Consider the following 13,410-nt stretch of genomic DNA (forward strand, 5'->3'; position numbering starts at 1 on the left):
GGCCAGGAAGAGGCAAGTCACGTAAAAAGAAATGCAAACAGCCAAAAGTCACACAACAACGCTCAACTTCACTCATAGTTAAAGAACCACATGCGAAAACAAAAACCACCACCACAACCTTATTAGCCTGACAGTAAGTATCAGAAACTTTGGAGACCCTAAATTCCTAAACCCCTCATGGAAAGTACAGGGAAATACACTGGAGAAGGGGAGGGTAGATAGACACAAGTTTTTGGAGGGCAATTTGGTCACATCCACCCTCGTTTTACACGCACGTGCCTCCTGACCTAGTGATTCAGTTTCTAGGACATTCATCGTGCAAATATTCCCATTCTTTTGCATAAAGCTGCATGTACAACCATGGCTAGTAAAGCGTTATTTGAAATAGCCAAACAGCGGAGTGGATTTAAATGTCCACCAGGGTCCTGGTTAAAAACCATCATGCTACAACCATGAATGGATGCTAGGTTACTTTTTTTTTTTTTTAAGAATGGAACAAAAAAAATGGAGAAAATATATGTTGTGATATGGAAAGATGACCGATCTGTTGTTTGACGAGAGGAAAAAGCACGGCAGAGTTTAGCCTGCAAACACATACATGCCGAGGTGTGGCCGGACACCTCCGGAGACTAAATCTGCTTTCTGCCCCTTGTGTCTGTTCCTCCTCCTCTCCCAGTCCAAGTGGCCAAGCCCTTAGGTTTTCTGGCCTCGGAGTTTTGCAGGAGAGAGAGTACAAGCTGCTGAAAGTCAACAGCTCTTCCTTCCTACAGTGAAAGCCTGAGTTCTCAGGAAGGATAAGGAGGCCCAGATACCCAGCCCGTTGAGGGAAAAGAGGAAAAGAAAGGAAGGAAAGGTGGAGAGCAGTTTTTGAGAGACACAGGCAGAGGGAGAAGTATTTCCAAGGCGAGGAGAGGGTGGAGTCAGGGGGCTGGGGCTTCCTGAGCACCGCAGACCTTACTCATGGTGATCTTCACTCCTATCAGGGGTGTGTGGGGGGCCCCCATATTGACTGAGATTGAATTTTCTACAAGTTTCAAATAGGTTTGAAGTTGAGGTGAGATCTCAGTTAGACTTCTGGAAAAGCCCAGCATGCAATGTCCCTTGTACACTTGGATTGCAGGCAAAGGTTCCAAGTGGCTGTAAGCGTGTTTCTATGTGCACAGGAAAGGGCTGTGTGGAATCCCACCGAGTTGTAAAGAGATATTCCCTCTTGGGATGGGGTGGGAGGGATGAGGTCGGGGCATATTACCTTTTCTTTTTTTTCATAGACATTATTCTTTTTTTAGAGCAGTTTTAGGGTCACAGCAAAATTAAGTGGAAAGGTTCCATATCCTCCCTGGCCCCACACACGCACAGCCTCCCCCATCAACATCCTGCACCAGAATAGGACAGCTGTTGCCATCCACGAACCTGCATCGACACACCATTATCACCCAAAGCCCATGGTTTACATCAGGGCTCAGTCTGGTGATGTACAATTTATGGGTTTCGACAAATGTGTAATGCTATGTACCCACCATTACGGTAGCATTGAGAATAGTGTCACTGCCCTCAAAATCTTCTGTCTGCCTATTCGTCCCTCCCTCCCCCTTTGCCCCTGGGAACCTGTTTAACGTCCTCATAGTTTTGCCTTTTTCAGAATGTCGTATGGTTGGAATCATGCAGCGTGGAGGCTTTTCAGATCGACTTCTTTCACTTTAATAATGGGCACTGACCTTTCTTCCATGTCTTTTCATGGCTTGACAGCTCATTTCTTTTTGTGCTGAATAACATTCCACTGTCTGGAGGTACCAGACAGCTTATTCATCCATTCACCTAACGAAGGATATCTTGGTTGCTTCCAAGTTTGGCCAGTTATGGAACACTTGTATCTTACTTTATATATTTCTATTTTGACCGAATATTGTTCAAGTTCGATACAAACTAAGGATGCAGATCCCAGAGTTACTGTAGAATCCAGTTAAAACTTAGGGCTCTCCCACCCTTCACCCATATTTCTTATTTAGTTGGCTACTTAAAATATTTTGTGGCTTAAATTATATGCAGTTTAAATCAACAGAATCAAGACTAGTCATCCCGCTATAAGTGAGACTAAAATGTTACCAGACAAAAACATTTTAAAATCATTTGCGTACCTCGCATACACTGGGCACCGTGCCGGGATGGATACCTGATATTCAATCCTTTTCCACTGCCTGTCGCCTCCAAAAAAATCCTGGGAGTGTAGGGTTTTTTCCCTCACCATTTTGTAGACTAGGGATGTGCTCAGAGAGTTCCTGACTTGTCTGAAGCAAGCCAGCAGAAACCAGCAGAGCTGAATTCGAGTTCATGGAGGGTAAAGCCGAATCCCAGAATGCTCCTCCTCACCAACTTTCTACAACTGACTCCTTCTGGGCCTGCCTGTCCCAGGTCATCAATCCCATGCTACCGATCAGCTGAGACTCATCAGGCTTGTTATCAGTCATCATCACCTTATATGATTTCAAGTAGTCTGTCCAATTGCCTTATCGATCAGCATCAGACCTCAGTAACCTCAATATTCTGCCATCTGCACTTGGTTTCTCAGACTATGTATCATTCCTGCTGTGCTGATTTGCTGTTTGGACAACACGGGCACCCCATAGGCTGGGCACACACCCTGTTGTCTCCATGCAGCCAGATGGTTTCTGCCTGACTTGTGACAATCAGATAACCCGGTTATCCATGTGGTGGGCTGGAGAAGGATGGTGGGCCGGGCCTCCTGTGCCCTCACTTCCCAGGACCGTTGTCAGACCAGGTAACTCAAAGAAGCATAACAGTTACATAGTCACACAGGCTGGCCTGAGGTCCCTGTGGGACCTGGGCAAATAAGTCAATCTAAGCTTCTATTTCCTTACTTTTAAAATGAGGCTAATAATAGCGCCTTCCTCTGAGCACTATTGTGATAATTTGATGAGTTAATCTGTGTGAAGGGCTCAGCAGTATCTGGCACAGAGCAAGGACTCAGTGTGTGGGTGATGATACCATTAATATTTATGCAGACCTTCCTGTTCAAAAGATGGAAAAGAAAGTCTCCGTTTGGGTGGTGGGCTCCATTATCATTTGGTAAAGAAATATCTGTGGAGTCAGAGGGCTGCCTGCTGTGTCTATCAGCAAAGCCTACGGGAAAGAGGTAGACAGCTAGGCGTGAACTCATTATTCTTTTCTTAGAAGTCAAAGCAGTGTTGACGGAAGCAAAGGGGACCAAGAGAAAAGGCATGAAGTAGACAGAATAATGGCCCTCTGAAGATGTTTGCATCTTAATCCCTGGAACCTGTGAATATGTTACCATATATGGTAAAAGGGACTTTGCAGATGTGAGGAAGTTAAAGATTTGGGGATGGAGACTTGTCTTGGATTGTCTGGATGGGCCCGATGTCATCATCTGTATGCTCACGAGCAAGAGGCAGGAGGACGAGAGTCAGAGACAGAGATGTGATGACGGAAAAATGGGGTCGGAGCCCAAGATCCGAAGGTGCTACTCAGCTGGCTTTGGAGATGCGGGAAGGGGCCCGGAAGCAAGGAGTTCAGGAGGCCTCTTGAAGTGGAAAGGGCAGGGCGACAGAGCCCCCTAGGGCCTCCCATAGGAGCATGGCCCACCGACACCTTGGTTCCCGCCCAGCAAGACCCGTTTTGGACAGATTCTGACCTCCTGAACCGTATGATAGCAAATTTGTGTGGTTCTGAGTCACTAAGTTTGCGAAAATTTGTTAGGGCAGCTGTAGGAACCTAATACGAGGTGCTTCCAAATCTCGAACTGGAAAGATAGATTCAGGATGTCCACCTCATTTTTGAATCAAGTGAATGAGACACGCTCATCAGCAAAGGCTCAGACAAATAGTAAAGCATTCTCTGATATCAAGTGCGTGCCCGTGGGTTTCTCCATGTTGACTGAGAGACACAAGGGAGATGCACAGGAAGAGACAGGGGGGCTTTAGAAGGAAATAGCAGGTATGCTTGGCAGAAACACAAGAGATTTTACCTGGTCTCCTGTGAGGAGGCACCTGGGGGCTGATGGCGTTGGTCCCCATGATGACGTACTCATAGTGGACTCCCGGATTAGGCTGCTGGTGTATCATCTGACAACACAAAGGTCAATGTCACCGCACTGTCACACACACCTTGCCTGTGGGCCAAGTTTCCGTGGTATAAATGGCACTATCTATTAATGAGTGGGTTGATTCAGATCTGATCTTATTAGTGAACCTGTGGCAGATTAAATGAAAGCTCTTCCTGGATTGTTTTTTGTTCTTTGCTTTTGAAGAATGAAGAACTTGGAAGAAAACTAGGGGGAAAGTCAAGATTTTATACATTCCAAATAGGAAGATGGGACCGATGGTAGCGGGACCGATGGTAGCAGAACCTTTCTGTTGGCTCTCAACCATCTTATACCATAGCTTAGATTGTGCTCAGTGCTCTCAAAATAGCCCAGACAGCCATGTCTATGCTACAGGGGAACACATTTGAACACTAGGTGGCGAGAGAAAATCATGCAAAGAAGAGCCAGCCGCCTTGGGCAGAGCCAGCCTGGCATCCCTGAGGTCCCTTCAAAGAACCCTATGTGGCCATGAGGCTGGCTCAGGAAAGGTCTGGCCCACCTTCTCCCTCGTTCATCTCTGGATCTCATCCCCTCTCATCCAAGGAAAGCTCCAGAGCCACAGAGAGATGTGGGGGTGGGGGGTGGTCAGGAAAACAGGTGTAAGGGAAGTAAGTCTCCCTGGTTCCTGTTCTCTCAGGAACCAATGACAAAAGCAGGATATCAAGCAGGAAGCAGCAGAAGTCAGGAATTAAACACCGTCTCGGACAAAAACCACAAAATCAATCAGCAGGCCTTTGCAGAAAAAATCCCTCCCTATTGGCTTTGGAACACAGAGTCCTTTGTGCCTATGGCCTTCCTGGCGAGGGGCAGGGCGCTGGGCTAAATGGAGCAGCAGAATGGGAATCCTCAGTGTAAATACAAGCCAGGCAAGGAGACACTGTCCCTACTGCTTTATAAAGGGGCTCTCCTGTTGGCCAGTTGTATACCCTAGAGCAAGTCCCATGGTCTCACGGTTTTTGATTTCTTCATCTGGAGCAAGAGGTTAGAATCACAACTATCTCTTGGAAGCTTTAAGCCACAAGCGTCTCCGAGTCACTCCTGCATGGTGGGACCTGTTTTGTTCATGAGAGTGTCCATTCTGCCCGCCATCATCCCTTACCTTCTTCCTACATGTGAAAAGGGGCCTCCATTCTACAATCACCCGTGGGAAGGCAGACGTGAGAACCACTGACCTCCCTACACCCAGGAACCATGGTGGTGAGCACAGAGCCCCAAGGGGGGAAGTGGGGTGACCTCTGTTTCCCACCATCTACCCCTAATTCTCTCGTTTCTCTTTCCACATAATTTAACAGTGGGTCTGAGGCTGGAAACCCTCCCTGCCTCCCCCATGCCTCTTCTACACGAGCATTCTGCCAGTGCAAACCCTGTCCCATTTATGAAATTATTGTTGGCCACCGAATCCCAGACCACCCACACCGGGCCTTTAACAATCTGGGTTTTTACCCCTGATGCCATTGGAAACTTACCCAGAGTCCAACAACCAACTGGACAGTCTTAAAAAAAAAATATTCAAAATTAACTATAACAAGGCTTCTTTTATAGTTTCTAGTCTATGAGCCACTAGGCCCAACAGGAATGAACATGTAACTGTACAGCTGGAGAACGAATATTTATAGAATCCTAAGAGCAAATAGCATGTAGATTAGCATGGCTTTAGAGATGGGAAGACAGTACAGGTCTGTGGCTGAGCTCGTCTTTATCAAAACCTGATTTGAGTTTTATGTCTTGTCACCTTTTTGATTTCCTGAGAGTTTTAAGAAGACTGGATTTTAGTGGTTTCTTTGAAAAATAAGGACATTTTATATTCTTGGGCAACCTAATAATTTAGTTTCTTGTAAAATAAATCCCGAATTGTGTCTTCTGTAAGGCAAGGAACTTGTAGTAAACGTCTGTATTGTTCCTTCAAGCTTTATTGCACATCGTCTGGAGTACTCTGCAGTTCTCGTTTCTTCCTTTGCTTTCATAGAATTTGAAGAGGGCTGGGAACTTGAGCGGTCTTGTCTTGCCTTGGGCATTTGCTTTCTTTTGCCATAAAAAGAAAACATGCCAAATTAGCATTAGGAAAAAAGTGCCGGGAGCGGAGCCAATGCTCATGAAATAAAGGGTATGTTTTGCCTCTGATTTGGTTCAACAAGTAAAAATGGTTTTAGGGGGTCAATAAACTCTGAGGGTAATAAGCATCTGGCAGAGTTTAAGGTTTCTATGAGCTAGGTACATTGGGAGGTGAATGGTGGAGGTGAACGCCAAGCATTTAGGCACCTCAAAGGCTCAGCTCAAATGGTTTTATTGAGCACAGGCAATGATCTGTTGCTTATTTGCGCTCAGGGTGGGACTTAGAAGAAGCAAGATGCAAAATTCAAACAGTCCAGAAACATCCAAACTCACATAGACATCCAAGATCTCATTAGTGGGGCCTTCGGCCAAAAAGGATTCTCCAGCGGTGCTCGAAATCTCATTTGGACGCTTGTAGGTGAACATGGTCCCTCCACCTTCGTATTTTCCTGGCCGGTCAATTGCCCAGTTCCCGTTGATGATGGAGCGGCCAGAACGACTTCGCAAAGCTGTCAAGAAAAACGAGATGATTCCTCGGGTAAGGGCAGGGTATGCACAAGAAAGTGAAGTGTTCCATTAGGACCCACTATGTGCTAGGCACTGATCTAGGCCCTGAGGGAAGTGAGGCATCTAGATCACATCCCTTCGGGTTTCTTCAACTTCTTGGTTCACTTCTTCAACCCATTCAATGCCTTCCACCCCTTGAACTTAGGATAGAAAAGAGGGGCAAGAGTAGTCAGGAGAGAAGAATGTGGAAATAGAGAGGGGGGTGGGGAAAGTTAGAGGAAGAAGAGAAAAGGACGGGAAGGGAAACCGTAGTATATCCCGTTATCTAGGTGAGAGGTTGCACATTGGCAGCCCGTGAGCTGATTTTGGCCCACAGATAGGCTTAGTTTGGCCGTCATAGTGTTTTGTTTTGTTTTGAAATAATTGAACCCAAATTCAATTTGGGTTCTGTAGCTTCTAGCTTCTCTTGTAAAACAAGAAGACATGTTACCATTGGCTCTACGATCTGTCATGGCAGGAACCAGCTGGAGCCGAGGAGGACCGCCCGTTAGATGGGGTTTGCGTGCTCTGCTTTGTCCTAACCCCCCACTCCCTAATACTCCCCCACACTGAGGCTGAGTCTCAGTGTACTGTCCATTTATTGATGGCTATGGGTTATTTATTCCATTTATGATCATGCTTGCATTGTTATTTGTCTTACGGAAATAGAAACTTGCTTATAATTCTTTCTACTTGTGTGTCTACTAAAAGTGACAAAACTAAAGATAGGTCAAGAGGGTCACACGATTCTCTCCTACCTGATCACCTTCATTCATTTGTATGACCTTCCTGACTTCTGTGGGCTTTTGAGGCTGGGAGCCATGCTGACCCTCCCACATACACGGTTAAAATTAATCCTCATGACACAGCTAAGCAGATGCATGTCCCTGTCAGAGCGTTGATCAGAGATGGGAGGGAACTTGTTCAAGTTGGCAAAGGTGAGAAGTGACAAAACTGTGTCTGTGCTCAGGAGGGGAGGTAAGAGAGGAGAAGAGCGGCAAGGAACAAGGTGCTTGTGTTTATGAGAGGACAAAGGACAGCATGTGAGAGCTGACTTTCCTCCCTTAGGGCATCTGACACCATGAAATTCAGAAGCCAATGGTGGATTGGGTTGAAAGGAGACCCCGTGGTAAGTGTCATATACACAGTGGGCCTGTGATGGTCACTGGATCTCTGCACCCTCACTTTCACAGACTTACTAAATTTAATTTTGTACAATGTATTATGGAAAAATTTATATAGCAACAAAAGCAGTGAGAACAGTATAATAAACCGTATACCCATCACCCAGTGTCAATAATTATCAACTCATGGCTTATCCTGTTTCCCTCTGCAAATCCCAGACCCCCTTTACCCTTATATTTTTCAGGAGGTGTCTCGAAAATATAAGGACTCTTTGCTTCTTTTTTTTTTTAATTTTTTTTTTTTTAACGTTTATTTATTTTTGAGACAGAGAGACACAGAGCATGAACGGGGGAGGATCAGAGAGAGGGAGACACAGAATCGGAAACAGGCTCCAGGCTCTGAGCTGTCAGCACAGAGCCCGACGCGGGGCTCGAACTCACGGACCGCGAGATCATGACCTGAGCCGAAGTCGGCCGCTTAACCGACTGAGCCACCCAGGCACCCCAAGGACTCTTTGTTTCTTAAACACATTTTCAGCAGCGTTTCTACAGTGGGTCTCTGAGGTCCAGCAGAGTCAGGCTGCTCCAAGGGGTGGCAGAACCTTCTGTTTAGAGGTGGGTATACCCCCATTCTCCCCACCCGGCAGACTCCATCCCCGGTTGGCTGGTTGCCATGGCTACAGGGAGACCACACCTGTGGAACACCGAATACCAAATTATAAAATCAATTCAGCTTACTGAGTGGCAAAGGAGGTCAAGAGTAGAGACTAAGGAAGAATAAGTTTAGAGCTGTTTTCTCTCAAAAACCACACTTGAGAGTGGTCTATATTGCCTCTCCATTTCCTCACTTGCCATTCACTTCTCAACATCTCCAACCTGACTCCTGCCCCCACTATGCCACTGAAACAATTATAATTAATGTCACCAGGACCTCCATGTTGCTAAATCCAATGGGCATGCTCTAGGCCTCCCCTTGCTAGATGTCTCAGCAGCATTCGGTCCTACTGGCCCCTCCATCCTATTGGAAACATTCTTGGTCTGGGACACCACACTCAGCTTGCTGTCCTCCGGCTCTTAGGCTGCTCATCTGTTCTTTCATTTCTGTGTCATCTTTCTCTACTCAGCTACTGAATATTAGCATTCCTTGAGGATTAAGAGTAGACCTGATTTGGGTGCCATACTTTCATGGGCAAGTACACCGATGCCATGGCTTTAATTACTGTATTCCGCTGGCTTCCAAATTTCTGTTTCCAATCCAGACTTCTTTCTCTAACTGCCTACTTGACAGCTGCCCTCAGACGTCTGAACTCGCCCTTGACCTCTTCCAGCATTTTCTCTGTCAGTAAGTGGTACTACCATCCGCTTCATTAGAAATGGAGGAATTATCCTGGACAACTCTCCCTTCCTCCGCTCCTGTATCCAATCCGTCATCAAATTATACTTGACCTCCTCCATATTTCTTGAACCCATCTACTTCTCTCCATGTCCGCTGCCATTATCCAGGGCAAGACTACCACCAGATCTCATCCAGACTAACTCAAAACCTTCTAATTGGTCTACCTAATTTCCCTTCTTCTCAGCCAGAGTAATCTCTTCAGAATGCAGATCTGACCATCAACTATGGCTCAACATCCTTCAACGGCTTTCTATTTCTGTCAAGGAAGAAGCCCTTAATCCTTAATGGGTGACGTGGTCCACGGTGATGTGGTCTAGCCTCACTGTGCACCGCTTTTATTCTTCTCTCTGTGCTCTGCTCCCTGGCCTTCTTTTAGCTCATCTAATACCTCATGTTCCCTCCACAATCTGTTCCTTCTTCTAGAAGGTGTTTCTCTGAACCCCAAATCCAATTTGTTCTTTAGATGTCAGCTCTTCCCCAACCCCCAGTCAGGTCTGTCTTTTCTTTCACATGTTCTACGAGATGCCAAAGCCTCTCATCCAAGGCACTTAACTCTGTACATACATCCATTCAGAGTCTGACTGGACTAACGTTTGTCTCCCGGAACACTGCCGGCTCCAAAAGGTGTTTCCTCACTGTTACAGGTCTAGCGATCAGCAGAGAGCTTACCACCTAGTAGGAATTCATATTTGCTCAAGGCAAAGCTGGATAGCAGAGAAAGGCACCAGCTCAAAAGAAAGATAGGCAAGGAATGATCAACAGGCAATTTAAAGAAAACCAAGTCCCGATATTTCATAAGCAAATGAAAAGCTGCTCTGCCTTACTTATAATTTAAGAAATGCAAATCAAAACCACGATGGGATATTCCTGACCCACCAGAATGGCAAATGTTTGAAAACCTTTACTATTGCCGGAATTGGCAGGTGTGCGAGTAAGCAGGCATCCATAACATTGTTGGTGGGAATGTAAGCCAACTCAACCATAGTGGAGGGCAGTTTGGTTACATTGCTAAAACTTTAAATGCCTACACACTTGACCCAAGAATTGTACTTGCAGGAAACTACTTTGAGGGATATACTTTTATAAGGACACACAAGCGTTTGTAACAAGGATATTCTCTGCAGATTTTTTTAAATAGAGAAAACCCCCAAACAACCTAAATACCTCAATCCTCAGTAGAGGATTATTTACATAATTTGTCATACTGAATGTCCACGCAGTGGGATGCTAGGTGACCGTAAAAACGAGATAGGTCTGTGTGTGTGGGTATGAGAACTCCGTGATAAATTTTTATTTAAACTTTTTAAATGTTTGTTTTATTTTTGAGAGACAGACAGAGCACGAGTGGGGGAGGGCCAGAGAGAGAGGGAGACGCAGACTCTGAAGCAGGCTCCAGGCTTTGAGCTGTCAGCAAAGTGGGGCTCGAACTCATGAACTACGAGGTCATGACCTCAGCTGAAGTTGAATGCTTAACTGACCGAGCCATCCGTTTTGTTCAAATGAAACAAAATGCAACATAGTGTGTTTGGTATGATCTCATTTGTATACACTTTTAAATAAAGGCATATACATAAAACACATACGCCCATGCATAAAGCTTTTCAGAGAAAGTCATAAAACCGTTAACATTTGGGGACAGGAACAAGGGTTTAGGTTGGGATGGGAGATGAGAAGGGAAACATTTATTTCCCATTTTATATCTTTTTATTGCCATTTAGAATTTGTTTTACCATATGTGTATATTACCTTCTTTAAAGCTTCAACATTTTTCAGTTAATTTAAGGGACATGGTACAAGCAGAAATACTCCCGAGGGATATACACATTTTCCCCCTTTTTACTGGTTCTTCTTAAAATCTCATTCAGAGCATCCAAAGCTCAGAACTGATGTAGGTTCTGGCTAAGGTTTTATTGCTCTTAATGGCAATATCGTAGAAGAGGTTGTTATCTGGAAACCAAAAAGTCCATTAAAAAAACCATCTGAAATACCGCGTAGGAGGGAACTGTGAGGGTTTCCCAGGAACTAAAACATGGGGACCCCAAATCTTTTTACCATCTACTACTGTTACCCCTGCCCCTGCTCTCCGGGTTTAGGTGAATCTTTCACCATATAATAGCAAAGCATTAAAAAAAGCCATGTGAGGTTTTTCGCAGACATGGGCCTGATTCCATATGCCCACAGGTTAGCTTCTGAAACGGCTCCAGAACTAGTCCCACCTGGGCTTGCATATTGAAAGCAGCTGCACCCACAATTTACGTGCCTGTAAGCAGTTCCAGGGCTGCGTAATGGTGTCCAGAACTACCCCACAAAAAGGTGCAGGTGACTCATGGCTCTTGCTAGCGGGTGTGTTCATGGAAGGTCAAGCTTTGGCGAAGCTTGTCACAACTGTGTCAATAAGAGGAAACCTCCACTCTCGTTTGACATATGCCTTTCGTTCGTTTTAGCTGCCAACTCTGGGCATCTACGTCTGGCCTAAACTATCTGCACCAACAAAGCCCTTCTCCAAGATTCACATAGGAATCGCTTATAGAACTAAGCCCTGCTTCTCAGGCACCTTATCCCACAATCTTAACGCCTGCTGCCGCCGGGCCGAAATGCCAGGCCCCGCGTCCAAACAAGAAAGGTGGCCTCCTGACAGCCAACAGATCACTGCGAGCTTGTCGTGTTTCTCCCTTTGGGAAATGAGAACGGAGTTCCTCCTAACAAAATTCCAAGCTTCTCGATGTTTCGGAAGTTCTAAGAAGCTGTCTGGGAAGTGGCAGACCAGGAGCAAGGACGAAAGGGTCAGACATCACCGGCCGCCTTGTGATGCCAGCTGGAGGTCTGCGGCCCTGCCATCGTCGCCCCAGTCTATGGGCTTCCACGGAAGCTCACGTGTGGGCACAAACCCAAGTGAGTCTCAGAATATGCTCGCTCATCTGGATATCCTGAAAACGGAACACACCTACTCACCTCGCACTACCTCCTTGGAGGGGTCAGTTACATCCTGAGTGTAGGGTTCCTTCTACGATAAATTCAGCCACCAATCCTAACAGTATCAGCAGTACTTTGTGCGCTGTATCCTAATGGAATTAGCAGTTTCTCTGGTGACTTTGTCACCAATAGGAATCACCTATGTATTCACAGGACATTACAGATGTTACAGGTAGTCTGAAATATTGTTTAAAAACCTATCACTATCCTGCAGCAACAGTGATGATTAGACTCCCCGTGAGATCTCCTATCTTAAAGACACACATGCTGCTAAAAATTACTAAGAAGCAAATCTTTTTCTAAAAATATTTTGATAATTATATTTCAGTGCAATTGGTTTCCACTGTACTCTTCTGTATCTTATTTTATGGATTTAAAATCAGTGGTCTGAGAGGGGATCTGAGAAGGGAGTCCACGGCACAAAGAATTGAAGACCTTCTGGTCTAATGATTTATGGTTTTCAAAACAGAAAGGAATTCACGTAATACCAAAGCCAGTTGCATAAGGCAAACAGGACACATAGTACCTTTGTTACACAGAAGAGGAAAGAGGCTCAGGGAGATTAAGTTGCTTGCTCAAAGTCATAGATTATTAGTGGAGTTCAGGACTTGAGCTTTGATGCTCTGATTTCATATTCTTTCCATTCTACCAGTAGTTCTCAAAGTGTGGTCCTTGGACCAGCAGCACCAGCACCCCCTTGGAAGCTGGTTAGAGGTGTAGCTTCAGACTGGCTGAACCCCAGGCTCTGGGGTGGGGTCCAGCATATGGGTTTCACAAGCCCTCCAGGTGGTTGTGGTATATTGAAAGTTGGAAAACCACCCTTACTTTATTATATTTTAATTTTTATTATAACCATCTCTTACTTTCGAGTCCTGATCAACAGGGAAAGCTTCTCGATCAAGGCAGGAATGGTTTCATGTCTCATATCTGGCTTTGCCTGGACAACAGGGCAGACGCTGAGAACAGGGAGGACAAAGGGCCAGTCTGGAGGTTGTGGCTGTATTCCACCCTACCAGTGAAGCTGTCACCACGACACCCTCCCCGTCTGTGGGCATTTAGGATTCCCAGCGCCAACCTTTCCAGGGATTTCGTTATCATTAATTGATCCTAGAGGGCACCTAGATTCATGTGACTTTATTTACAAGGCATACGCCATGACGGGTTTGAGCGATGACTGGCCCTGGGTGGGGTATGGTGTAAAA

General features: G+C 45.6%; 1 protein-coding gene across 5 annotated transcripts in view; it reads right to left on the minus strand.

Annotated features, from left to right (window-relative positions):
• THSD4 (thrombospondin type 1 domain containing 4) overlaps window positions 1-13,410 on the minus strand; it is a 571,917-nt gene that overhangs the window by 37,818 nt on the left and 520,689 nt on the right. For all 5 annotated transcript variants that reach the window (XR_009606663.3, XM_060620985.3, XM_060620986.3 and 2 more), the window contains 2 exons: window positions 6,503-6,678; window positions 4,001-4,097 (listed from right to left, as the gene is read on the minus strand). Coding sequence is in view for 4 of the 5 variants with exons in the window: in XM_060620985.3 (XP_060476968.1) it covers window positions 4,001-4,097; window positions 6,503-6,678 (273 nt within the window). In the remaining variant the exon portion in view is untranslated. The remainder of the gene's footprint in view (window positions 1-4,000; window positions 4,098-6,502; window positions 6,679-13,410) is intronic.

This window comes from Panthera onca, chromosome B3 (genome assembly GCF_046562875.1).
Source record: "Panthera onca isolate mPanOnc1 chromosome B3, mPanOnc1 haplotype 2, whole genome shotgun sequence".
NCBI lineage: Eukaryota > Metazoa > Chordata > Mammalia > Carnivora > Felidae > Panthera > Panthera onca.